The sequence below is a fragment of the Phocoena sinus genome, chromosome 3 (genome assembly GCF_008692025.1).
Source record: "Phocoena sinus isolate mPhoSin1 chromosome 3, mPhoSin1.pri, whole genome shotgun sequence".
NCBI classification, from domain to species: domain Eukaryota; kingdom Metazoa; phylum Chordata; class Mammalia; order Artiodactyla; family Phocoenidae; genus Phocoena; species Phocoena sinus.
Window position 1 is genome coordinate 26,956,143 of NC_045765.1, and position 27,851 is coordinate 26,983,993.

General features: G+C 44.8%; 1 protein-coding gene across 1 annotated transcript in view; it reads right to left on the bottom strand.

Moving 5' to 3' along the window:
• Positions 1 to 27,851, bottom strand: part of DOCK2 (dedicator of cytokinesis 2) — a 408,621-nt gene that overhangs the window by 347,191 nt on the left and 33,579 nt on the right. Inside the window, exons 6-14 of the mRNA XM_032626471.1 lie at positions 26,140 to 26,288; positions 20,668 to 20,803; positions 18,110 to 18,264; positions 14,024 to 14,105; positions 8,714 to 8,849; positions 6,543 to 6,618; positions 4,693 to 4,769; positions 3,980 to 4,105; positions 2,634 to 2,758 (exon numbers count right to left, since the gene is read on the bottom strand). Of these exons, the coding sequence (XP_032482362.1) occupies positions 2,634 to 2,758; positions 3,980 to 4,105; positions 4,693 to 4,769; positions 6,543 to 6,618; positions 8,714 to 8,849; positions 14,024 to 14,105; positions 18,110 to 18,264; positions 20,668 to 20,803; positions 26,140 to 26,288 (1,062 nt within the window). The remainder of the gene's footprint in view (positions 1 to 2,633; positions 2,759 to 3,979; positions 4,106 to 4,692; positions 4,770 to 6,542; positions 6,619 to 8,713; positions 8,850 to 14,023; positions 14,106 to 18,109; positions 18,265 to 20,667; positions 20,804 to 26,139; positions 26,289 to 27,851) is intronic.

A 27,851-nucleotide genomic window follows, 5' to 3' on the forward strand; every position in this document is an offset into this window, starting at 1 on the left:
GATTATTATTCCTCTTTTATAGACATGTAAACTTGCCCAAGATCACACAGCTAATAGGAGGGGAGGGTGGGATTTGACTGCTGTCAGTCTGATCTCAGAGCCCCAGCCTATTAGCTTCTCTGCTATGGGTCCTCCTGAGCAAGGTCGTTGAGACCCCAAAGTGAGCCAAGGACAAGTCTAACCTACTCTATCCTCCGACCCCACTCTTCCTAGGAGCGGGAGGACAGATCGATACCCCTAAAGGGGACTGTTCCCACCAACATCAAACAGGAACGTTTAAGTGTGCTGCCTGACACTTAATTAGGCAGTAATATTTATTTCTGCAGGTAGAGAAAGAAAAGCCTCCCACAGGCTTCCTTAGCAATTTTCAATAGTCAGCTGAACTCCCCCTAACTTCCCTCACAGATGAAACTGCAAATTATCGCTGTGCCCCACAGTTACCTCTCCATTTCTGCCCCCAAATTCCTGCCTATGTATTCACCTTTGATAAGTGCGTCCGTTCAGCCTGGTTGGGTGTGACACGAAAGGATGGCAGAGTCGGAAGTACAAATGGTTCAGAAACGGGATAAGAGGTCTGCTTTCCCATTAACCGTTCCTTCTAATTTGTCCTTCGGCAACATCGAGGGCAAGCACATCAGCGTTTTAAAAAATGAGGCTGAGGTTTAAAAGTTCTCCAACAGGTAGTTGGATAAAAATGACTTCAGGGCTTCCCTGGTGGCGCAGTGGTTGAGAGTCCGCCTGCCGATGCAGGGGACGCGGGTTCGTGCCCCGGTCTGGGAGGATCCCACGTGCCGCGGAGCAGCTGGGCCCATGGGCCATGGCCGCTGAGCCTGCGCGTCCGGAGCCTGTGATCCGCGACAGGAGAGGCCGCGGCGGTGGGAGGCCCGCTTACCGCAAAAAAAAAAAAAAAAAAAAAAGACTTCAAAGCATGGTCTATGCATTGGTGAAACCCAATTTCCCTTTCAGATAAAAACCCTCTGCTCTTCCTTTGTGTTTCTTTGAGCAAAGTGTCTCTTACTTATTTTATCTTTCAGAAAAGTTTCAAAATCCAACAAAAAGAGGATTAAGTTAAATCCTTGGATTTTGCTCAACTAGATATTAATTAATGGGACCAGTCTTTCCGAACAAGAAGGTAATTGCGATGATTTCTTTAAATTTAAAAAATAATTATGACTCTTCCCAGAATTTGATGGGAGTGGTTATTAGCCTCATTTTTTAAATGAGAAATAAACTGGAGGATTTTTTTTTTTTTTTTTTTTTTTTTTTTTTTTTTTATTAATTAATTTATTTTTGCTGGGTTGGGTCTTCGTTTCTGTGCGAGGGCTTTCTTTAGTCGTGGCAAGCGGGGGGCCACTCTTCATCACGGTGCGCAGGCCTCTCACTATCGCGGCCTTTCTTGCTGCGGAGCACAGGCTCCAGACGCGCAGGCTCAGTAGGTGTGGCTCACGGGCCCAGCCGCTCCGCGGCATGTGGGATCCTCCCGGACCGGGGCACGAACCCGTGTCCCCTGCATCGGCAGGCGGACTCTCAACCACTGCGCCACCAGGGAAGCCCCTGGAGGATTTTTTTAATGTACACGCATTAGAGTGAAGTGTTTAATAAGAGGGACTGGAACCTGAAATCAAACCCCATCTCTGCCATATACTAACCTTATGACCCTGGGAAAGTTGTCTCACTTGACAAAGGTTTAGTTTCCCCCTTTGTAAAAATGGGGAAAGTAACAGTAATGCGACCTACTTATCACAGTGCCTGGCATGTAGCAATGCCTCTGTGAATGCCAGTTATTCGTAGGTAGAGGGTAGCAAAACCTGCCTGAGCTCCAGGCCCCCAGGCTAAAGCAGAAGATCTATCAATATTCACAGCCCTACCCTCCGGTGCTATCTGATCACCTCCTGCGGCCTAAGAGGAATATCTGCCCACGCTGAAACTTCTGCTGAGAGCTGATTTTATTTTCAGCTAAGTACTCTGAAAGGAGACATTGAGAAGCAAAACCCTCCCACACACTGGACACAACTGCTGACAACCTTAAAGGAAATATAAGTAAATAAATGTAAACACACATGACAAATATTGTACAGGACATATGCTGTATAAATATAGCAATATGCTTTGCATTCTTGAATTCACTCTGCTGGCCCTCTGGAGACCAATTTACGGATAAGGCTTTCCACCAGAATGTCTGGCTGAGTGCTAGAGAGTTAGATTAAGTGTTGGGAATGTCTGTTTTGAGGACATCCTGAGTCTTCACACCAGCCCAAGGCTCTGTATTGATCCTTTTTCTTGCCATGGAATTTTGCCTGAATAAACCAGCTCAGTTTTCAATGAGAACAACATTTTAACTGTGAAAAGCTAACCTATAAACTGAGGTGCCAAGCAAAAAAAAGAAGAGGTCATGAAAGGAAAGGGACAGACACTGAAAAGCCAACTGCTTTGGTGTAAAGAAAGAACAACACCAGGTCTTATTACGGGCTACTGTGCCAGCCAAGCTCTAAAGGTGTAGATCGCCTTACTCAACACCACCCTGCAGCCCCTGGCATTTAGAGAGTAGGATCGGGAACGGGAAAAGAAAATCTTTATGAACAGAGGCACCCTAGGGCAGCCCTGTCACCCAGAGCAACAGCAGGGTCCCTTACAGGAAGCGTTTTGCCATCCTCCGCGCACACACACATGATCACTTCCACATTCCTCTGAGTGGTCTTGTTGTACTTGTCAAAGTCACCTTGTAAGAGAGTGATGTAGATGTCGTTCCTGACGTCCCCTGTGGCACAGGGAGAGAGACAACAGTTGGAGTCTGTGTAGCAGGAGAGGCACTGACTAGAGGGTGCGGGGAGTTGGGGAGCTTGTGGAAGTGCCACACCTTGTCTGTTAATGAAGTTAAAATCAGAACGATTTGGAAAAGCATTTTTACTTCATCAGGGAGGCTGGAGCAGTAGGTAACAAGAGGATGGAGGAACAGTAGGAAATTATTTGCAAAAAGGGAGGTAGGATGGTCACCACTGGCCGTATTTTTTTCTCCATTAAAAATCATTTAATTTTCATCCTCTAGTGACACCTTCTGGGAAGGTAAAGGCAAACTCCAATTGGATTGATCTTGGTGCACGAATAACAACCACAGATGGTTCTCTCCGCAGATCTCTTACTGTGCAGAAGCAGACAGAATGACTTTCTGTGTCCGAGGAACACGGATGGGGTGAGGGACGAGGTGTGGAGGGTCTTCAGGAATGGGGGGGTGAGAGCTGAAAACCCTACAGGGGAATGCACAAGGGACTGATGTCTCAGTGAAGCAGGCATAGATAAATTACACCACCAGTGGACCACCATGCAACTGTGGACAGAAGGGGTAAGTCAGCGAGGGTGGTTATGGACACAAGTCCTAGACTCAAGTTTAAGGCAAAGAGGGAAGTTTCAAAAGAGTGCTATCATGCAGTCCCATTTACTTTCTTTCATTACATACACATTTGGAAAATACGTATCGTGGTTACTTCTGGAGACAAAGATTTGAGAGAGCTTTTAAGGTTTCACTTTAAATCTTTTCATGCCATTTGGACATTTTACAATGAGCGTGGACTCTTTTGGTAATAAAAAAAATAGCTTAGCAATTTCAGAGAATGTCAGTATTCACCCCAGAAGGAGTGAAATTATTCCACGTGTAGTAAAGTGGAAAGGATGTCCATGATAAATTATTAAGTGAGAAGTGAGCTGCAGAACGCTATGTAAAGTATAATAAGTAATGGTATATAAAGTATATAAAGTGTGGCTCCCATTTGTGGGGGCGTGGGTGCATGTGTGTATATTTATGTGTTTGTGTTTATTATGTGAATGCATAGAAGATTTTTGGATATACAACAATTGTTTTCAGTGGTTACCTTCAGAGAGAGAAATAGAGAAAAGCAGTAGAAAAGAAGTAGTTGACTTTTTAAAAAGAAAATGGATCACACTAGCTAGACCACCCCCAGCCCCGCCCAGGGGGAAGGAGAACCTGGCATGATGATCTCCGGGAAGCCCAGCTTCCTGGCCACCACGGTGGTCCTGTCCACCAGGTGTGGGTAGTCCTTGCGGATCTGAATGATGTCACCCACAAGCATCTTCATGGTCACCCAGAGGCCTGGAAGGGAACGCTCATGGTGAAGAGTCAACTTCAAGGTGTTCCCTCAGCCTCACCCTCCCATCATCTCTCCCCTTGGTCTCTCTCTGGAGGAGACCATGGAAGCAGAGACAAGCGGCCACAGATGCAGTGACCCAGCCCCGGGGGAGGATGCAAGGCAGGATGCAGAGGGGCTCTAGAGCAAGACACCTCCAACTTAAATCCCACAGGTTACTTCTGGCAGGATCAGCTTCTGTCAAATCATTGCACCCTTCTAAACCCAGACTTTGTAAAGTGGGTTTGATACCATCTATCTCACAGGACCGTGGGAAGGATGAAACTGAACAAGGAAACATTTTACAGTGCCTGACACAAAGGAGATAGGCTATACCAATTCCCTTCTTCTTTCAGGCACTAGGACATGCCTCCTTCTGCTTCCCATTTAGAGATTTCCAGCTCTGTAGATCACACTCCCCCATTCCTCACAATGGTCCGTCTGGAAGGAAGGCTATGTTTCCCAGGGTTTAGGAGCTTGATCTGTTTGCCACAGAATCAAGGGATCTCAAGCTGAAGTCAGGCCCAGCCCACTTGGCCTGTTGGCACTCTACCTTGCCCTCCGCTGTCTCCCTTGGAGGCTGTGACTTTGCCCAGCAGGCTGTGCAGGAAGTCATTCTCAGCTGTCACCCTAGAAAGGAAAAGAGAGCACAAAATACTTGCGTGGTACCCCCATGGGGTCCCTACCTTGTGGTTCCAGGAGCTCCAGAAAGCTGCCCAACCCCTCCATACACCTTAGGTGAAAAGTGAGCCTGCCCGTGTCAGCTCAGAGAGTGTACCTGCCATCAAGAAGCACATCTCTCTTTTTCACAAAGCAACATGGCTCTGAAATTTGGGGAACACCAATGCTACAAGTAGAGGCCATTTTTATTCCTAGGAAGACTCTTAAAAAGGAAGGATTCCCAAGCCCTCAAAATGAGTGTCTGCTCAGCAAGGTGGAAAAGGCTTTAGCTGCTCATGCTAAGTCCTAATCCCATGACTTAGAGTCACTGACCTCATTATCTGTAACAAAACACCGTCCTCCTTAGACAAACAAGGACAAAGTTCTGAAACTACGGATCCTGCTTTCTCAAACTTGTTTTAGATCAAGGAAAGGATATTCACCCTCCTCACTACCCTCCTCTAAAGTCATGGATATCTCTACCCGCAAGAATTAGGTTCTGATTTCCTGTTATATGCTCCTGATACGCTGCTGCTTCACAGCTTCATGGTCCCTGTCATACTTAGTCTTTTGTTCATTTAATTCTGCATCTAAACATAAGCTTCAGGAAGAAAGGGCCACGTCGACCTTGTTCCCCACCTCATCCCCCCACGCCTGGCACAACGCCCGGCCCTCTGCCAGCCTTCAGTCAAAGTCCGTTGAATAAATAACATCTGATGAACGAATAGGTGAGAAGCTGGTTGGTTTTTTTTTTTCACCCCAAATTCATAGTTCATCTAAGGGTTCAATCTTGGTGGTGTACATTCAATAGGTTGGAACAAATCTATAACAACATATGTCCATCCCTCCCACACTCCTGATAACTACTCATCCCTTTGTTGTCTCCGTAGTTTTGCCTTTTCCAGAATGTTATATAGCTGAATCATACAGTATGTAGCCTTCTCAGATTGGCTTCTTTCACGTGTAATACACATTTAAGGTTCCTCCATGTCTTTTCGTGGCTTAATAGCTCATTTCTTCTTAGTTCTGAATGGTATTCCATTGTCTTGAACGTACCACAGTTTATTTATCCATTCACCTACTGAAGGACATCTTGGTTGCTTCCAAGTTTGGGCAACTATGAATAAAGCTGCTATAAACATTTGTGTGCAGGTTTTTGTGTGGACATATTTTCAACTTCTTTGAGTAAATACCAAGAAGCATGATTGTTGGATCATATGGTAAGAGTATGTTTAATTTTATAAGAAACCAACACACTGTCTTCCAAAGTGGCTGTGCCATTCTGCGTTCCCACCAGCCATGGGTAAGAATATCTGTTGCCTCACATCCTCACCAGTATTTTGGTGTCGTTAGTGTTCTGGATTTTGGCCACTCTGATGGGTATGTAGTAGTTCTCTCACTGTTGTTTTAATTTGCATTTCCCCGATGACATTTGATGCGGAACATCTTTTCATGTGCTTATTTGCCATTTGTATATCTACTTTGGTAAGGGGTCTGTTAAGGTCTTTGGCCCATTTTTAAATTGGGTCATTTTCTTATGGTTGATTTTTAATATGTCTTTGTATAAGCTGCTTGGTTTTGAATGCCTCAGCACTGAGACCATCATTCTCAACCTGCCCTCCTCCTGGGAGGTCCTACCTGGGCTATCATCAACTCAGGGAATCAGTTCACCCTGCTTTTGTGTGGCCCTCAATCAGAAAGGATGTGGTTTCAGAGAATGGAAAGAAATGGGAAATCTCTCACGGGTGAAAAGGGATGAAGTGCTGCTTTTCTTCATCACTCTCTGCTTTCCCCTTGATGATGTCTGTTATATCCATAACTAGAAAGAAAAGAGAAATGAATTAACGGTTTAAGCCCTCTTGCTCCCAGGAAAGGGTAACAATGGGATGAGCTTGTAGGGCAGGAGGCTGGGACAGGAAAGCCTAAAAAGGCAAGCAAGCCAGCGTGAGACAATATACAGACAGCAAGGATTCATCACAGGCAACAACTGGCAAACGCCTCTGGGCAAACCAGGCTGGGAGGTCAACAGTCAGCGAAGCATCCAAGAACCCAGGGCTTGGCAGAGGCCAAAAGGAAAGAGTCAGAGCCGTGCTTATGGAATTAAGCTTATGGAATTAATTAGGTTTGGACCTGACATATTTGTACGGGATGTTTACTGTGCTGACAAAACCCAAGCGCGGTGACTCCCTGTGGCATCTGAAGACTCATTCACCCTCTTTTCGTAAACGTGCACAGACACGTTATCTGTGGATCCTTGAACCCTGCATTTCCAGAGGGATCCTCTGAATCCCTCTGAAACTTCTTCTTAAATCAGCCACTGAAGGTCCATAAAAAACCAAGGTAAAGAACTCCTGCACTAGAGCAGGGATTATAGAAATGGGGGCAGGGGGAGGAGCACTGAGACATGCTAGCCAAATAGAGCCAAAACCCTAGTAGCATGAAATTCCTCAAACACTCCAGGCCCCAGTCAGGGAGCCATTAAAACTGCTTGGGTAATAATCAACTAGTGATTGCATCTAGCTCAAGAGAGGAGTTAGGGAACTGAAAGAAGGAGGGGAAACTGTTATTTGAACCTGACCAGCATCCATTCTCTCTGATGAACAGAACCCCCCCTTGCCCAATCTCAGTGAGAATGATTTGGGTAGAACCATCTCCCTCTGGCTCCAGAGTTTTTCATACTGTAAATTCAATTGAGTTCCTGGATCCAGCTATGCCTGAAGCAATCTATTCCTAAACCTTTCAGTTACACCAGACTGCTGTCACCTGAAACCAAAAGAGAGAGCCAGCTACACCTGGAGACAAAGACACACTTTGCAGTAAGGCTGAAGGACCCTCACTGCCTTAACAGGGACATTGTGATGCCAAATGTGTCCCTCATATAGAATCAGAGAATTTAGACCAAGTCATGGATCAACCACGTCCAAGTCCCTCATTTTGCAGATAATGAAACTAAGGCCCTGGGGAATAAGCTTGTCCAAGGTCGCCTAGCTAGCTAGCTAGCAATAATGCTAAGCTGAAACACCAGCTGGCTCAGTATAAGCTAACTTCTTCCGCTTCGCCACTTTGCAAGCAGTGCAAGGGGACTCACTGGACAGCCAGCTGGTTTGTGATAACAGAAGATCAGGGTGTCCTGAAGTGAGAAACCTGAAACACTGGGTTTAGATATGGTATACAAGGATTATAAATGGTACACAACTAAAATGTTATACTTTAATAAAAAGAAGTAAAACTCGCATAACGAATTGCTATTTCCACAGGTATTTAAATTGTCTTTTAAGAAAAAAAATGTACTTCAGTTTAAATAAAGAAGGTTCCTTAAGAGAAAATATATTGGGTAAATAATAGTGCAACTGATAGTCAAATATAACAAAAACTGTAAAAGTGGGACAAGAATGCTGAAGTCTTAGAAACCCCCAAGGGAGTTAAGGCTTGGAAAGAAATGTGGAGGTGATGCTGCTCTCAAGCAGCCTCATTCGGTTATGCCAGCTCTCCACACGTCCACTTCCAGCTGGAATTTATATGTGTGGTGGGTGACTCATTCTGTGTAACTGCATTTCCTGTCCTGGATATTTTTTTAAAAATGATTTGCTCCTCATAATTAGATCCCACCCATATTGTTCTTCCTTTTTCACTGTGCTGGGGAGTGAAGGTGCCAACTGCTCAGACTGCACTGTGGTCCCAGCGCTCTGCTCCAGACACGGGGATTCCATCATTCACCGTCTTCATCATAAATCTAGACTTAGTTACCAATTATTTTGATTTAGTCACAAGAAATGTAGGTATTAGGGGTTGCCTGGCCTAAGTTTTTGAGGGGGGGAGGGCAAGGAGGAGAGCGAAAGAAAAAAAATCTTCAAAATTCAGTCAGATAAAATGTGCACTCCAGTAACAGTTAGTGCTGTGTGGTGTGTCATTACCTGCCACCCCAAAAGGCCGCCTCAGTCCCTGCGTGCATTTCTTTGTGTTCGTATCCTTAAGGTCCATCTTCCCAACTCGGACTATTTGACAAATCAAGTAAATTTTATCCCTGTTGAGGTCTTTGTTTCCAAGATCCTGTAAGGCAGGAAACGAATAGTTACACATCATGTGTCTAATGAACAAAAAGTAGAAAAGCAAACTCAGTAATAGTAAATTCTGGGGGTGGGGGGAGGTTGGTGCTCAGCACTTAGCATACGTGGACCAACCATACAGTTAGTCCTGGGAAAGGTGGAAAACAAAGCTATCACCCCCGTTTCACACATAAGAAAGGTGAGTTTTGGAAAGGAAACTGGGTGACAGGGCTCTGGTGTTCAATCCCGATTCTTCCACCTCAAACTGATGGGAAGAGAAGGATAGAGGTACAGTATCAGTTGTATAGGTAGCCGTCTCTATATACCAGCTGATGTATCCAAAAATAGCATTTGCTGCAAATGACTCCATCCACCTGGTCATTGCTCAGCACCTCTGAGGGAAAAGGCAAAAGGAGGAAGGAAGAATCCTAACAATCACCGTTTACTGAGCACCTAATGCATGTATATCACTCGGGGTTGGGTTGTTGTGACACCAAACAACCCCAATATCTGAGAGCTTCGAACACAACAGGGCTTATTTCCAGCTCAGGCTACCGGTCCAGTGCAGGGGGGCGGGGGCTCCACTCACTCACTCTGGGCCCCTCCCTGGCTGATGGAGGATCTATCCTGTCACAATAGGTGCACTCACTGTCCCCAGAGCAGGGGAAGGTAACGGGGCAAATCACTCACTGGCTCTTAAAGCTCCCACCCAGAAGAGAGGCATATCACTTCCGCTTCCATTTCAGTGGCCAAAGCAAGGGCCGCGGCCACACCTAACTGCAAGGGGGACCGGGAATTACACTCAACTGTGGGCTCAGGAGGAGCAACGCTGAAACCGTGATCTACGCTGACGTCACAAGCCCTGTGCTCAGTGTTGCACACATCATCGTCTTATTTGATCCTTCACAACATCCAAAGTCCCATCACTAACACTATTACTGCAGCCCCATTTGACATATGGGGAAACTGAGACACAAAGAAGATAAGGGTCTTCCCCGAGGACATGACCTCAGTCCTTGCAGACACTGTCTGGTCCCTCTGACCCCAAAGTCCATCCACTTAACCACCACAATACATTTCTTTCACCATCCAAAGGCACACAGGAGGGGAAACCACCTGGACTACCTCAGCATTCAAGTGCCCTGCTCAAATCTAAAAGCTTCAGTGTTCCTGGCACCCCCTGCCAGCTGAGATCAGCTGGAGAAGGGATGTCAAGGCATGTTGTTGGCATCACAGCAGAGATCCCTGGGCCTGGCCTCACTAGAGAATAGTCGCTTCTCTTCTGAGTTAATCCTCACGCAGGCATGGGTACTGGGAGCAGCCTGTCAGCTGACATCAGAGCCAGGGCCTGGGTAAAGCAGCCGTCCCCAGCCTCTCACTGTGGCTGGCGTGGGAAGAAGAGGGAGGGGTGTGCAGAGTCTCTGGGAACAAGACATGGCCTCAAAGTGGTCCACAGCTTCCTGCGTGGGGGTTTATGTGCCAACGTGGACAGGCTATGTGCCTAGTTGCCTGATCAAACACTAGTCTAGATGCTGCTGTGAGGTATTTTGTAGGTCTGATTAGCATCTACAATCAGTTAACTTTAAGTAAAGGACACACCTTCCATAACGTAGGTGGGCCTCATCCAATCAGTTGAAGGTCTTAAGAACAGAACGCGAGGTTTCCCAGCGAAGAAGGAATTCTGCCTCGAGACTAGAGCATAGAAATCCTCCCTGAGTTTCCAGCCTGCCGTCCAGCCCTACAGATTTCAAACCTGTCAGCCCCCACAATCACATGAGCCAAATCCTCACAACAAATCTACCTATTTACGTCTCTTCCTGGTTCAACTTTCCTGGAGAATCTTCACCGATACAAGGGCTGTCCTTTCAAAGCTGGAGGAATGGACAGCTGCTTCTCCACTCTCCCAAGTCTCCCCACTGGGCAGGGAGAGAGGGAAGGTAGGGGAGAGGCGGCTTTCTGACCGAGGAAGTCCCTCCATTCATTTGCATTTCCCGCCTTGCCCAGCAGGCAGCTGAGTTTGAGATTCCAATTATCTCACATCCAGATGGTGGGACAGCCTCTTCTCTGTCCTGCCTGACTCCTTCCTCCAACCCACCCTGAAATCCCCCTGAAACTCATCTTTACGAGCCACGTTCATCATTTCATTTCTCTCCCTGCAACAATGTTAATAGCTCAACATATGCTACCCTGTTAGTGCTAGTTTTCCCCAGCTGACATGAAATATCCTAGACAAAATATATTTCCAGCTGTCCTATCCCACTGATTCCCCATTATTCTCAGCATGCAAGTACTCTATTTTTGTCACAAAGATTTCTTTATTGTTCCACAAACACACAATGTTCACTTTCGACTCTAGATCTTTCTTCCTAAGCCCCCAATCTGTACCTCCACCTCTAAAGTTTACCCCTTATTCCTCTATATATCCAAATCCTTTCCATCCCTAACAGCTCAAGTCCTGCTTCCCTCACAAAGACCTCCATCCCTAATTACTTCCCTCCTCCCATTAGGATTTTTTGTATTTTTGAAATATCTATATTGGTATCTTTCAGAGGCATTCCAGAGACACAGGAGCCCTGCCACCTGACAGGTTCCTTCCTAAATGTTATGGGATGAATTATGTCTCCCCCAAACTCATATGCTGACCCCTTCATGTCTCAGAATGTGACTGTATTTGGAGACAGGGCATTTAAAGAGGTGATTAAGCTAAAATGAGGTCATTAGGGTAAGCTCTAATCCAGTATGACTCGTGTCCTGATAAGAAGAGGAGGTTAGGACACAGACACGCAGAGGGATGGTCACAGGAACACACAAGGAGAAGGTGGCCATCTGCAAGCCAAGGAGAGAGGCCTCAGAAGAAACCAACACTGCCAACACCTTGATCTTGGACTTGCAGCTATGGGAACTGTGAGAAAATACATTTCTATTGTTTAAGCCACCCCGTCTATGGTACTTTGTAATGACAGCCCTAGCAAATTAACACACTAGATAACTATTTAAGATTCCTAGGTAAGTCCTTTTCCCACTCCTCTTCTCTGAAAAAATTTCACTTGCTCAGAAGAAGACACCAGACCTTTAAGAGCTTCCTCATCAGAGGCCCTTGGTACTAGAGAAGCTTATTGCTATGAGAGCAAAGTAAAAATGCTTGAACACAGGTCATTCTCTGGAGAGTGTATAAACAGGCCATCTCAGAACTAGGCTTCAGTCTGCGGTGTCTCCCAATCATTCTCACTCGGGCCTCACAAAACTCAGACATTTGGGGCAGCTGAGACACGAAACTTAAAACATGCGTTACCTGATTTAGTCATTTCATTAGTGTTCCTTTTACTGTTCAGTCTTGTCCCCCATGTGTTAGCAGCAACCCCCAAACTGGGCAAAGTCTTAGGAAACCTCGCGGTATGTGCGCTTTCCTCTTACAGGGCCACAGGGGGTGAATGGTCATAAAGCAGACGGAAGGGAAAATCCACCATCAGCCCAACCCACGTGCCAGCTCCTTGGGCTCTGCCTCCAAAGAGGAGACTAGGAAGAGCTGACATCCAGAGACAAGAGAAATGAGGCCAGCAAGGCATGTGCCTGCCGAGTAGTATCTCATGTCTAAAACATCACCTCAATGCCCAACTGAAAGTAATTCCCAGTCAAACGCCATCACATCACCCTGTTTTAATTATCTACATGGCATGGATTGCCTTCTAAGATCTCTCTTGTTTATTTATTCATTCCATTATTTTCTGAATTCCCCCCATCACACCCTGAGGGCAGGAGCCTATCAGCTTACTCACTGCTGTATCCCCAGACACAGCACAGAGCTTACACACAGTAGGTGCTCACTGGGTAGCACTTGAATCAATAAAAGAAGCTAGAGCACTGTGACGTTCCTTGTCCTGAAATGAAGATTCCCATCATTTCAAGGGAAGGAAGTGTCAACCCATTAAACCAGTCAACCAAGGCTCTCAAGTTCGTTTGCCGTGTGAAGAAGAGGTGGTGGCACAGGCAGAATTCCACAAAGGCAGGACCACATTCTCATTATTAGTGAGCGACACAAATTTACTGATGACCTTTCCTGCACGTTTACATCATGAATTGGTTCTCTGCAAAATGAACCACTGATGGATTCCCTGTCCCTCTCCCTCTTGTGAAACATCTGTCTCTTGGTTTAATCAGGAAGCCCCGTGGGACTCTCCTATTTATCAAGAAAATAAATAGGCTCCTCCTTCTAACTAATAATAGACAAACGGCACCAAGCCGAGGCACATTTATATATGCCAAGAAAACTTTGTCTAAGCAATTAGGATCTATGATCTTTTCCATGCCCCTAGCCCATTTTTTCAGGAAATAACAAACAAAATAAATCAGCTGCACTCCAATCTAATTGTAACATAACATAAGACATAGAACTTAATGGCCTGTAACTGGAAAATTATTGTGGAGCAAGGTAGGGTAATCCAGCATGTCGGTCACTCTGTAATGCCCAAACCCCTCCCTCGCTCCTCCTCTGTAATCTCTCTTGCTAACACAGGTGACACAGTGAAAAATCGCATAAATGCTCTTCTCCCCAGAGGCGCTTGCAGAAAACACCAATATCCTCAGATATCTTAAGATCATACTCTGAACACCACTCGGTGAAAACAGAAGAGAGGGGTTTCTGCTGGAAATGATAACTCTTATCTCCTTCTTTCCACTGTTTCTCCTTTCTAGAACTAAAAAGCCAGTTCACTCTGAGAAATAAATCATCCAAATAGCAACTGATTTCAATATTTCTCTGTTACGTCTTGCCTGGTGAGTATTGGTATTTAGAAGGATGATCCCAGGGAATCGTAAGATCTTTAGTCATCTATGACTTAATTATGTTCAGAATGTCTAATTTACCAAGGCAGTCAATGTTCTAGGAAGGTCTTTTTTAATCTAATGTATTTTGGAAAGGTTTTTCACGTAGACATTATTGCTGGAAGAGGCTTGTGCTTGTCTACACAGTGCTCTGCATTGTGTACACACGAGTAAGATAGGGAGTGAGGAAGAGAGAGCAAGGAGGAGATCCATCTTCCCAATAGCTTCCTTTTACAGAAAGCCCAGAACACAGCTCTGCACCAAGGCCACGCTCCCTCCTGAGCACCTGACCAGCCCCATCTCCAAGATCATGTCCGTGAGTATGGGATGTGGTACAAGAGGGCAGTGCACACCTACCGTGAAGACCACCTTCAGGTTGTTGAGCATCTCAATCTCCTTTGGGAAGCCCCTGCTGCCCCATCGCACCAGGTAGTTCTCACTGTGGGAAGAGGGGTGGCAACCCATTACTGCTAGAGGTCTCAATGTTCATAAGGTAAAAATATTCACCAAGCCTCTGCTATGAGCCCAACACCAAGCTGGCAACTGGGGACATGGGAGTGTCTGAGACAGGCTCTCCCTGTCTGTCCCTCCCTCCAGGAGATCACAGTCCCGTCAGGGAGACAGACGTTAGACAGGCAGCGGTAAGGAATTACTAACACTTGGTATTCACAACCTCTTTCCCTCCGCCATCCAGTAAGCAAATTCTAACCCAGCTATTTAATATTTTCGAAGAGCAGCAGCATTCTCTGTAGAGGTGACAAAGAGTGGCAGAAGTGAGAGGGAAAGGATTTTTGTACGTTTTGCTGGGCATTAAGAATGTATTTGTCCTTCCCACCCTATTCCCCTTTCAAGATTGAGTAAAGATCTGCATTATTTTAAATTATCCATTAGCTGTCGGACCGTTTCCCTGAAGGAATGTCACACTGTGCTGGACCATAGAGGGCCTTAGCCATTATCTGAGATACACTTAAGTAACGATTTAAATGCGGTCGTGGCAACTATTTATATGCAATCATGCTACAAAGAAAAAGTTCAGGATGTTGTGAGAATGTATTATCAGAAGAACCATGCCTAGGCTGGGTGGTTAGGGAAGTCTTTGCTGAGGATGTGACATGTAAATAAAGTTGGTCAGGAAAAAGAGAGAGTGGGAAAGGGAAATGTTTCAGGCAAAGCAAACATGCGTGCAAAGGCCCTGAGACAGGACGGAGCTTGATGCACCTAAAAGACAGATCCAAGGGGAAAATGGTAAGAGAACAATTAGAAAGATGGGCCAGCCCATGTAGGCTTTATAGGCCATTCAAGGATTTTGACTTGATCCTGATAGTAATGAGAACCCACTGACAGGTTTTATGAAGGGCAGTCACACAGTTCTGACATCTGATCATTTATCAATACACATCTTCTAGCAATCATACACACAACCCTGTGTGGTTCATACTAGTCAGTCTAGCTGCATCGACAAGATCAGGAAATCTAGCATTCTTTAACTTAGGAGAAGCTTGGTAGAGTTTGCTGAGTTGAGTCATTCAGTTTTCCATGCCATCCAGGAGCATATAGTTGGTTCTAAATAAATGCCCGTTATCTTGAATCAGGATACAAACAAAATGAGACTCAAAAACCAAGTCAGCCCAAAAAAGGCATAATAAGAGAATTCAGCAAAGTGCCTTCTTTTTAGAGGTTTGTTCTCTCTGATGCCTTGTTTTTTTCTCTCCACTCACCCCTAGAAGACTATTAAGAGCAGTCTGAGCAAGGTTCAAGGGGGAAATAGAACTCACAACAAAAAGAAAACTGTCCCAGATTAACCAATGTTTAAAATTTAATCAAGTTAAATGTACTTTTTTTTTTTTTAGTAAGATCTAAAATTTTTAGTGGAATTTTCAGCAAAATAACCAAGAAGCCTCCAAGGCTCCATCCCCCACCCCCAAACTGTTTTAATTATTTTCCATTGGTTATTTCTGGACTGTCATAGTGAAATACCTGGGTATTTCCCAGGACCTTTAATCACATGTGGCATGTCCAGTAGAGAACTAGCCTGCTAGGTCTAAACACTAGGCACCAGCAATTTTCTTCTAGGGGAAAGAGAATCATAAATCAGAAAAGCAATTTAGAGGGCTGAGCTGGCCCCATCTGTCTTTGCCCAGGAAGACCTGGGTGGTAAATCTGAAGGCCTACTGGCACCCAGACAGGTAAGACCTCTTCCACATGACACCCTCCTCAGGGGAAGAGGGAGAACCATTCCCACTCTTTCTTGAGCTCCTTTTGGAAATTAGCCTTGCCACTGGCCTGATGCCTGAACTGCTTTCTTTTTCGTACTATCAAAATTTATCTTAACTTTCCCAAACCAAATCTCTGCAGGCATCCATTGGAATCGGACCATCGTACATCCCAATATTGAAAGGCTGGTCCCAGCCAGATTCTCCCCAGCTCACATCTGGGCCACACTGAGGATGCCCTAACTTGCCTGTGGCTCACTGTGTGTACACGCTGGCTAGGGAAGGCAGGAATATGGAGAAATTTGGTTTCTTAGGGAGAGAACAGCTACCCAGAGTCAGACCGACTTGGGGAGTGCTTCCAAGTTCCCCTGCCCCTTTCCTGTATCATGCCTCTTCTCTTCTTTCTTTGTTTTCTACTCTTTTTTTCTTTATTCTCGGGGCAGGGGAGGGGGCGGGGTTCTGCCCCTTTGTCCCCCTCCTCCTCAGCCCTCACTCTCCCGAGGGCTTCCCTGTGTCTCTGGCACTCTCAGAGGCATCACTCAGGCATGGCCCATCGAGCACATCATTCGGTGTGGCGCATCGGGGAACAGAGCTGCCACCTCACTGATCCACTGCCTCCCTCCACGGGGCTGGTTCAGGCCATCCATCACTTAGATGAGCCAGCAGGCCAGGCACCCTTGTCCATTCAGCCATGAGGAATCCTTGTGTTTTCTGAGAGGCAGGGAGTGCTTTTGGGATCTTTGTCACAGGTGCCTTGGAGCAGCTGACAGGGAACAGCAAGGGGCCTATGACACGCAGACCATCTCAAAGTGGGATCTAAGGGAGCAGGTACACTTGTTCACAGTGTCTGCTGAGGCCTAGCCAGATGAGCTGGGCTCATTCTTTAAATTAGGGATTTAAGTTTGCTATAAAGAATAGCTTTCCACCGCAACAGTGCTAAGACCCTGGTGAGAACCACTGAGGATATCTGATACAACTCTTTCCTTGGTGACAGCCTAAACTGGAAACTAGCTTATCTTCGGAGTCAGATGGACTTGGGTGGACAGCTCAGCTCTGCCATTTATAAATATATGTGCCTTTGAGCAAGTCACCTGACCTCTCTGAGCCTCACTTTCTCACCCAAATCACATGGAGTAATGACGATTATGTGAGATCATATAGAGACCTCAGTTCCGTCTTCTTAGATGGACAGCCCCTCTATGTTTACTAAATGTCTCCATGAGAGCCGTTATTTTCTAAAGTGAATTTTATAATTCAGTAGGAACTATATGTTATCTCCTTTAATCATCAACACAACCAAGGTAAGAAGATATCATTTTCTCCATAGAAGCAGAAGGATCATGCCCCAGCTCCACTGTACTGCGTTAACTGGGATCTCAAATACAGGACCACGTGTTGGCTCAGAAGCCCACTGGAGGGGACAGGCAGTGGTCACCTGGGAGGAAGGATGGACTGAGTCACAAGCAGACGCCAGGGCTGGCGGTGGGGGCCAGAAGTACATCAAAGTCTTTCCTCTGGAGATTCCCAAACGTGTTTTCCCTTCTTCGAGCTGAGGTACCTGGAAGTTCCCTTACTTTTTCCATTTCCAAGAACAATTAATTAAGGTAGTAACAGTGATAACCACTGCCACTTGGAGTACCATGTGCCAGGCCCTGTGCTTCCTGTGCTTTTTCTTATTAAAGTCTAACTAAAAGAAATGACCCCGTGAGGTTGACACTTATATTTTGCAAATGGGAAACTCAGGCTTAAGAAAGATTAACAACGTGCCCAAGGTCAAGAAAGAGTAAATGGTGGGGGCACGATGTGAACCCACACAGATTCCAGAGCCCACACTCTTAGCCTGCTACTGCCATTGAGGACAGGGCGTTTTCACCCTGTTTCATTTGTTTCATTTGTTAACTCTCCTTTTAAAATAGGTATTTTTATTCTATTTAGTGCTACCTGTCTGAATCTTGTTATTTCTGGTTGTTTTCCAGTAATCAAAGAACTGTTTACAAAACCCTACAGGGTAACCATAACCCTACTCTGGGGGAAAAAAAAGTGGTGAAAGTAACATTTCCACCTGACTCCCACACCCTAAAAGAAGAAGTTATTTCCACATTCTCAGCTAGACTGTTTCTCAACTGGGTGGGAATTTCTCCACAAGTGATGGTGGAAGGAAAAGGCACTCTGAGCTCTGCCAACTCCAACCTCCCGAATACAGAGAAGTCAGGCAATGTTGAACACTTACCTTATGACCATTTGCTTGTTGGGGTCATAGAGGGACATGAAAAGCTCAGCGTCTTCCCCAATTCTGCACACAAAGTTTCTCACAAAGACATAGAGGCTGTGGGTAGGGGATGAGGAGATCCGGGAATACATTCCATAATCAGGCTGATCTTTTGACTGAGAGGTGGAAGGAAAAGGGAGGAAAATGGAGAAAATTAGCACAGCACCACGTAGGACAACAGAAAGATGGCCCTGAATATTAAGAATCATGTAAGTTTCAAGCCTAAAGATTTCAGCATTATATCCAGGCCTTCCACCAAAAGTTCCTGCTGTCTGAGTCAAGTCACTTTGACTCTCTTGGCCTTGATCTTGGGAAATACCACAAATGACCCAGACTTCCACATAAAGTTTAGTGTCATAAAAAGCACAAACTATAAAAGAAAAAAAATGCTTAAACAGACTTTATCAAAACTAAAAATTTTGCTTTTTGAAAGACACACTTAAGAAACTGAAAGTCCAGGTACACACCGGGAGAAAATTTATTTGCAAAACATGTATCTGATAAAGAATTTGTATCCAGAATATACAAAGAGTTCTTACAACTCAATGTCAAAAAAATCAACCCAATGAAAATGGGCAAGGTATCTGAACAGACACTTCACAAAAAAAAGATACAAATGGTACAGGCCAGTAAGCACATGAAGAGATGCTCAAAATCACTAGTCATTCAGGGACATTCAAAACGACAGTGAGATACCACTACACAACCACTAGAATGGCTAAAGTTAAAAGACTGACAATATCAAGTGCTAACAAGAATGTAGAGGAACTGGCACTCCCATAGATTGCTGATGGGTATGCAAAATTGTACAGGCCTTTTGGGAAATAGTATGTTGGTACCTGAAAAAGTTAAATATGTACTTATCATATATGCTCCAATGATTATTATCCAGAAAAATTAAAATCATATGCCCACACAAAGATTTATATGAAAATGTTCACAGTGTTATTAGTTATAATAGCCTTGAATTAGAAACAACCCACATATTCAACAACTGATCAATGATATATACCATTGGCAACTGGTCAATGGTATAGCAACTCAGCAATGAAAAGGAAAAAACATTAATACATACAACAACATGAACTTCAAAAACAGCATGCTGAGTAAAAGAAGTCAAACACAAAAACCATATGGGACTTCCCTGGTGGTGCAGCAGTTAAGAATCACCTGCCAATGCAGGGGATGCAGGTTCAAGCCCTGGTCCAGGAATAACCCACATGCCACAGAGCAACTAAGCCCGTGCGCCACAACTACTGAGCCCACGTGTCACAACTACTGAAGCCCACGTGTCACAACTACTGAAGCCCACACACCTAGAGCCCGTGCTCCACAACAAGAGAAGCCACCGCAATGAGAAGCCCGCACACCCCATCAAAGAATAGCCCCCACTCGCCGGAAATAGAGAAAGCCTACATGCAGCAACGAAGACCCAATACAGCCAAAAATAAAAAATATATATTAAATAAATAAATAAATTTATAAAAAAAGACATATGATTCCATTTTTATTAAATTCTAGAAAAGACAAAATATAGTCTCACAAAAGGAGTTGCCTGGGGCTTGGGACTGGGGAAGGGGGTTGACTGCAAAGGAACTCAAAGAAACTTTTAGGATCATGGAGCTATTCTATATCTTGGTTGTGGTAGAGTCTGCCCAACACTACGTATTAATAAGATCCATTAGACTGTAATTTTAAATGAATTCATTTTATTGTATGAAAATTATATCCCAGTAGAGCTAAAAATAAAGTTGCTTTCAAACAATACACAGTGGATAAAATACTTTTTAAAAATATAAATCAGATTATGTTAACCTTGTAAAGATTGTTTCCTTGGAATCTTTTATTGGCTTCTTACCACAGTTGGAATAATATTTTAGCTCTTCCCTATGACCCTTAGGTCCTATGAGAACTGGCTCCTGCTACCTACCTCTCCAAAGCATTGCCTTCACTCTTCCACTGTTCATTATGGCCCATCCATACTGACCTTCCTACTCCTTGAACATTCAAAACTCAGTCCTACTTCGGGGCCTTTGCACTTGCTGATCTCCCTGCATTGAACATCTTGTCCCCAGATCTTCCCAGGCCTTCTGCCTTCACATTATACAAGTGTCGTCTCAGATGTCCCTCCTGGGAGAGGTCTTTCCTGATGGTACCTTTTAAAATAGCTCCTGATTCACTCTGATTCACATAACACTAATTGATTGCCTTTTAGAAACTTATCGCCCTCTGGAATTATTTACATTTTTAACATTTCTTCTTTTTTCCTCTCTGGAATATAAAAGGTCCGTGAGAACAGGAAACTTGCCTGGCATTAAACCACCTGGGGGCTGGTTGTGGAATGAATCAAGATCCAAGTACAAAAACACAATAAAATGCATGTGGTTACTGAGGATCTCAGGTCATAGGACAGATGTCCCTTTGAATAATATATAGTCTGGTTAATTAGATTATTATTTTAAGCTTATGATGTGCTAAAAGCCTGCTTCACTTGGCCAAGCCTAGTTCACAAAGCTCACCATCTCTTCCTTGATACGCTCTGTGATTTTATCAGTCGCTTCTTGGTGTGCATGGAACAAGCTGATGACGCTGGTATTATCAGGGTCCAAGATATTTCCATCTTCATCTCTGACAATCAGATCAAGCTCAAGGATTCTGAAAAGCAAAAATGTGAGATGATAAATCAAGGGAGGTTGAAGCCTGTAGAACGCTGGTGAGAAGTTTCTACCAGAAAGCTCACCTGATTTCTGAGGATCATAGGCTCCCATAGCACAGCTCTATACAGACAGCCTTGAACACAGCTGGGAGTCACACTGATATAGCTCAGCCTTTCTGGGAGGTACTGTGGTAGTGTGTATTAAGAAAATTTTAATGTGTACTTCCTGTGATACTGAACTTAGAAAAACAATGAACAAGGATGTGTGTTGCATCAGCAAAGTGTTGAAAAAAACTAAAATGTCAGTCAAAGGGGGAATGACAAACTGTCATCTGTAATGGAATTCTATGTAGTTGGGTTTTAAAAATATGATATAGCTTTGATATGTTTAATGATATGTATTAGTGAAGAAAAAAAGTCAAGTATGGAAAGATGCATACAGTGTGTTTTAAGTAAAAAACAAGCAAACAAAGAAACCAAGGGAGGTATGTTACCTGGGTGCATGTACAGAGAGAAAGGTATGGACAAAATGCACCAAACTACCAACATGCGTGCCTGTGAGGAGAGGTAGGGCACTGGGACTAGGAGGCGTGGAGGGGTCAAGGGAGAATTTTGCCTTATCTCTATTTGTTTAATGTTTATATAACATAACACAATATAGTATGATATATAATACATATGCACAGAAGGTATTCATGTACCGCTTATTCAATGATACCTTGAAAATAGTCATTGCGGGAGAAATCTCACATATATCCATTGTTACCCACAGTGTGCTCTTTAGCTCTGTGACTTCCAGGTCACAAGATTTTCCCTGTTTGGTATTGATTTGTTTCAACTGCATCTGCCATTCCGATTGGCATCAATAATACTAGTAACAGCAAAATAGTCACACAGCACTTGCGATGAGCGGTACCTTAAATTCTTCACACATATTAAGGCATTTAACTCTTGTAACAACGCTGTGAGGGAAGTACTATTAATACCTGCATTTTACAGATGAAGAAAAGACTGAGGATAATTTACCCCAGGTCACATAGCTAGTAAAAAGTAATACGGCATCCTAGTCTGCACTCTTAACCTTTATGGTATACTTTCAAGACAGGAGGCTCGCAGAGGCAGCACTGGGTTTGTGGACAGGGGTTATGTTTGCACAGGTCCTAACCTGAAGCTGCTTTTGCATCTGACGTTGACATGGAGGACCTCAGTTGTCCATACAAACAGGGGAGGGGGCGGTGGGCTGATGGAGACTCTGAGAGGAACAACGGTGGTCCTGCTTAGGCACCACTACCACCAAGCACCAGACGGGGTCAGGGCAGCAAGGACAGATGAAGGAGACTACGTTTTCATCTCTTATTTGTCAACTGAATTGAGAGGCACATCTCTCATGTCATCCAAATGCAAACAGAAGGGAGCCAAAGTTCACCCATTTGTCCACATTCATTAGGAAATTAACTTCCAACTAGATATGACTCATAATGTTGCACAGCCATGCTGCTGAATGGGCAATGCTACGGGGGAATAAATGTATTCAACTAATGCTGAGCAGAGGCTCTCACGACCTGGGAAAAGACGAAGCACAGTCAATACTTAATGCCGAGATCTCTCTAGCTCCTTTCTCTTCGAAATTTATCAAAGTGGAGTCGGTTCTAAAATGTATGAATAAAACATTCTCCCGGGTCCAGCTGTCTTGGGATTTGAAGGAATCATTTGAGGATTCCTCACTCCTTGGATACCAAAGACCTTGTCCATTACCAGTTTCATTTGAAACTTGGAAGCTTTAGTAGACAAGGGGCAGGATTGATGGGGTTCCCATGACCCAAGATCAGGAGAGGCTTCTTCCCAATAGGACAGCAAACCATTCATTTTGGAGAACTGAGCATTTTGACAGTTTCTCCTTAGAAGGTAGCCCCACTGCTCTCTCTGTTCAAGAAAGTGATAAAATGAACCCAAGACGAGGGCAGGGGAGGAAGTCCTCACTGTATGCCTTTTTCAAAACACTAAAAATTTTTAAGGTGAAGAAAACAGAAATGGCTTTTTCTGTGGCTCCCCATCGCTCTCTGGACAAATCTGAACTTTTCCACCTGGTACTCATGCCCTCGCGATTCCAGCCCCTGTCTACCTTCCTCTCCATATTCATGCTCATCTCTCAGCTCCTCTCAACCTCCCACTCTCTCTTTCTCTAAATTTCTTCACCTAATAATTCCTGCCAGTGTTGTGTGATGCAGGGCAGGTGTCACCCCCTGCCCTGTCTCCTCCCACCCTCTTGTTCACGCTTCCTCCTCTCATGAAACGCGTGACTTCTTACTCAACTGTCTGCTTACTTCTCTTTCTCTTACTAATCCTCATAGTCCACAGGAGGCAGTAGAATGCAGTGGTTAAGTGCTTGAACTCTGGAGCCAAGCTACCTGGTTCAAATTCCAGTGCATCTTGGGCAAAATGACCTAATCAGCCTGTGAGCCTCCATTTCCTCATCTAAGAAATAGGGATGATAATAGCACCTGCCTCACAGAGTTGTCGCGAGACTTAACCGAGTTAATGCATGGAAAGTGCTTAAAACTGTACCTGGCAGACAGTAAGCACTCAGAAAGTTATTATTAGTTCTCTTTGCTTGCCTTTTGTTGTTGTTGTTGCATAGAGAGGCTGTATTTTGTAAATGTCTGTGTGCTGAGGGCCTCTCGGGTACTCGACAAAAGTTTGATGGCTGAAGGAAGGAATGGGAATTTCTGGGGGAAGAAACAGGCTGATTCTGACCAGTCCTCCAAGACTCAGAGTCCTGCTTCCCTGACTCTCACAGCCTGAGGCTGATGGTCCTCATGCTGTTCCTGACACTCTGACCTGAAATCTGGCCTTCTGGTTTGCAGGAAGCTGCCTATCCCATATCAGAGCTCTGAACCCCCGAGACACCAGGCCTATATTAATTTAAGGTGCACAAATCTCTCTCACTTCCAGCTGAAGTCATCAGAGAAGTGAAGCAAGAAACAAGGGGCCCCTTAGCTCAGGGCCTCTGTCTCCGAGGATGTCTCTCACTTCCCCAAAGGCAACTGACTGAAACTGAAAGCACGGTGCTGATCCAGGCGATGCTGTAGAGGGAGGCTGATTTAGGCAGGATCCTCTTTCTCCTTTCACCACGATTCACCTACTGCATGCAGATCCTATGCCCAGCACATAGAAATGAATCTGCCTTAGAGGAGCTCCCAACACAGCATGGGAGACAGGCCAGTAAGGAGGTAATTACTGGTCAGGGTGCTAAGGGCCTGCAAGAGTGCCTAACCCAGCCAGGGCGGGTGGAGGAAAATCAGGGAAGGCTTCCTAAGAGTGGTGACCATTTTTTCCATCCTTGGTCCTTATTGTCAGAAGCCCCCATGAGGAAACATCTGAAGGTCACAGATGCCATTACTGCAAAGCAGCAAAACGTCCTCAATTCCCACATCCCAGCTGCAACCATGCTCAGCTAAAGATATCACTGTACCAATGGCAGCAACAGCTGCAGAGCAAACCCTTCCTGTCACTTTGGGACGATGAGCACACTAAGCAGATTTGGACTCGCCTGCCAGCTGCCAGCAGGGGAACCAGCAGAGGGATCGTGCTCCTGGGATGGGAAGCAGCCATAAGTTGGACCCACTGGCTTTCCTCTTTGGATCATCTTCCTAGTGCGTGTGACAAAGGCAAGGAAGCCTGGCTGCTAGGAAAATTTCTTTTTTTATTCCCACTTAATAGGCTCTTTCCACTTCCCCCTCAGGCCCTACGTTCCAGGCTTCTGATCCACTTTGCAGTCTTCTGAACATGCTATGTTTTCTCATGCACTCTCAGCCTCCCTTTTTTTAAAAACCTACTTAACACTTCTTTATCTTTCAAAATTTAACTGTGGTCACCTCCTCCAGGAAGCCTTCCTTGACTTCCTTCTCCAAATTGAATTAAGAATGCTCTTGCCTCCTAAGCCATCAAAGTTACCACAATACATATCAATAGTTTACTTGTAGCTCACTCTTAACTGGACTGTGGTCCCTTAGTGTACAGGAACTTTTATTTCTGTGGCCTCAAAAAACCTAGCAGGAAATCAGGCCAATCATAAGTGCTTAATACATGTTTGTTGTTGGGATGAATAAACAAATAAGTAGGATGTTTGGAAAGCATTCACATAATCAGGACGGGGAGGGCCTTTACAGTTCTCAAATGTTATCCAACTAGTATAATGGTGAGGCCCAGGGGCTCTAGAGTCAGATTGCCTGGTCTAAATTCTGATTCTGCCATTTACTAGCTATGTGACTTTGGACCTGTTAGTTAACCTCTTTAAGAGCCTCACCTTCTTCATCTGAAAAAATGAGGATACTAAAACTGCATGCCTCATAGAGTTGTTATAAGAATTAAATAAGAGGGGCTTCCCTGGTAGTGCAGTGGTTAAGAATCCACCTGCCAATACAGGGGACACGGGTTTGAGTGCTGGTCCGGGAAGATCCCACATGCCGCGGAGCAACTAAGCCCGTGCACCACAACTACTGAGCCGGCACTCTAGAGCCCGCGAGTCACAGCTACTGAGACCCACGCGCCTGGAGCCTGTGCTCCACAATAAGAGAAGCCACCGCAATGAGAAGCCTGCACACCGCAACAAACCACAACTAGAGAAAGCCGCGCACAGCAACAAAGACCCAACACAGCCAAAAAATAAATAAAATTTAAAAATTAAAAAAAAAAAGAATTAAATAAGACAATGGATGTGAAACACAAAGCTAAAGACTGGTGCATGATAAGCTTGGATTAGGTGTTAGTGTTAGTTATAATGTTATTAGCATTACTATTATTATTAGTGCATTGTCCTGCCTCAAAAAATTGTTTCACACTCTCCTTAACTTCACAGCATTCAAACTAACCGATTTCTGCTTCTTTCCCTTTGAGGAAATGCTTTTGTAACTGTGCATATGAGTTAGCTGATGGCATGTGGCTTAGATTAATGTAGGATGAGGAAGGGACATTAAGTCTCACATTGAGATTTAAGAGAGAGCTTTGTAAATGCAGGAATAAAATGACAACTAAGCCGAAAGTGAACCAGCATGACTGTGCTCCCCAGCCCCTTGGAAGTAGGTTAAATGAGTGTCCTAAATCTCTAGCCGGCTAATAACCACTGGATAAGCAAGCCTCTCTCCGCTTGCATGTCCCTGGGTCCCGCGAGAGTGATAGCAAAGGCACACAAGCACGGTTGTTGGTTACAGCCTTCTCCCAAATAGAAAGTGGCAAACGCGCATCTAAAAATGAAACCTAGCTTCTCGTAGGAAGAAGGGGAAGAAGTGGGGTGGGTGGGGAAAGAAAACATCTTTTTGGAGGAAAGAAACATTACTTGTTGCCATAATCAATTCTGGACGTGACTTTCTGTTTCAGTTCCTTCAGCTCGTCCTTGGGCAAAGTTCCTGAGAGGAGCTGTGACCGCCAGTCCATCAGGTCGTACATCATGGACTGCACCTGTTGGAACCGCTCCTTTCTGCTGGCCTAGGAGCAGAAACAGGAAACAATCGCAGTCACCTGCACCGAAGGTCTTGGGCCTCCATCTGGCAAACTGGGCCGAAGTCAAGCATGCATGTTCAGGGCCCATGGCTCGAGTGCCTCTCTTGGCCCCTACCCAGCTGTGAAGGGATTGGGTGGTGGTCTGAGTCATTGACATGTTTCCTCCCCCAGGGCCACAGGGGTTTCTCAAAAGCAAAAGTAATAATCCCAATCACTTCCTGGCTTAAAAAAAGAGGGGTTATTTCTGACTCTTATCCAAAAAGTTACATGTTGAACAGGAATGCCATGAACATCTGCTGCAATGCATGTCTCAGAGGCCAGGCCCTTTAAGGCTGAGAACCAGGGCCACGGCTCCGGTGCAAAAGGCCTGTTTCTAGGGCAGTGTTCCCCCAAGTGTAACATGCATACAACCCAAGGGACATGAGATGGTTTTGGTGGTACAAAGACACATATTAGGGACCCATATGGTGATTCTCCTCTAGTCTCTTCCCATCCTTCTGTTTAAGGGCAAGAGAAAGTTGCAGTTTCATGGCAATATGACTTTAACCCCTCTCTCACATTTGTTAATTTCTTTTTTTTTTTAACAAAAAGAGAGAGAAGTTCTTTGGCTCCGAGCTTTTGACAGGTACTATTAGATGACATTGTTTTGTTTTCATGTATTTATTTGAATAATGTTCTAATTGTGCCAAGTGCTTTTCGCTGTGCATTTGGGAAGCACGTGTGAAGTGATAAAAGTATATATACCTATGGGGTCTTTCTCCCCAGATTCTGGCACAGAGCTCTTAAAATGCTTGGAATTTTCTAAGTGATAGACGTGTCTTTTCTTATTCACAACGAGCCCGTTTTGACCAGACCTGAGTCTGTGCTAATGAGATGAGTCCTAGAGAGCTTCAAGAATGGGGGCTGGCTGTCAGAGGAACCAACCATGTGGTTAGAGGGTTGGAACTTCCAGCTCCAACCCCCAACCTCCAGGGAGGTTAGAAGGGTTGGAACTTGATTCAATCATTTAATCATGCCTATGTAATAAAATGCGGATAAAAACTCTTGAACAACGAGGTTCTAGTACCTTCCCAGAAGGTAAACATATTGATGTGCTGGGAGGGTGGCACGCCTTCCCTGGGGAAGGCATGGAAACTCTGTGCCCATCGCTACCCCAGTACCTTCCTCTGTGTCTCTCTTCCATTGGCTGTTCCTGAGTTGTATCCTTTATAATAAAACTGTAAAAGTAGTACTTTCCTGAGTTTTATGCGTTGTTCTAACGACACACGGAACCTGAGGTGAGGTTGGAGGGGTGTTGTGGGAGTTCCCGAATTTGTACCAAGTTGGACAGATGTGTGGGGAGCCTGGGACCCGGGACTTGCAACTGGCATCTGAAGAGAGGGCAGTCGTGTAGAACTGAGCCCTTAAACTCTGGGGAGTCAGTGTTAGAACTGAATTGAATTGAATTATAGGGCATCCAGTTGGTGTTGGAGAGTTGGAGGATTATTGGAATGACACAGCATGTTGTAAAGTTCCTTATGTAAGTCATTTAAGTTTACTAAAAAGGGA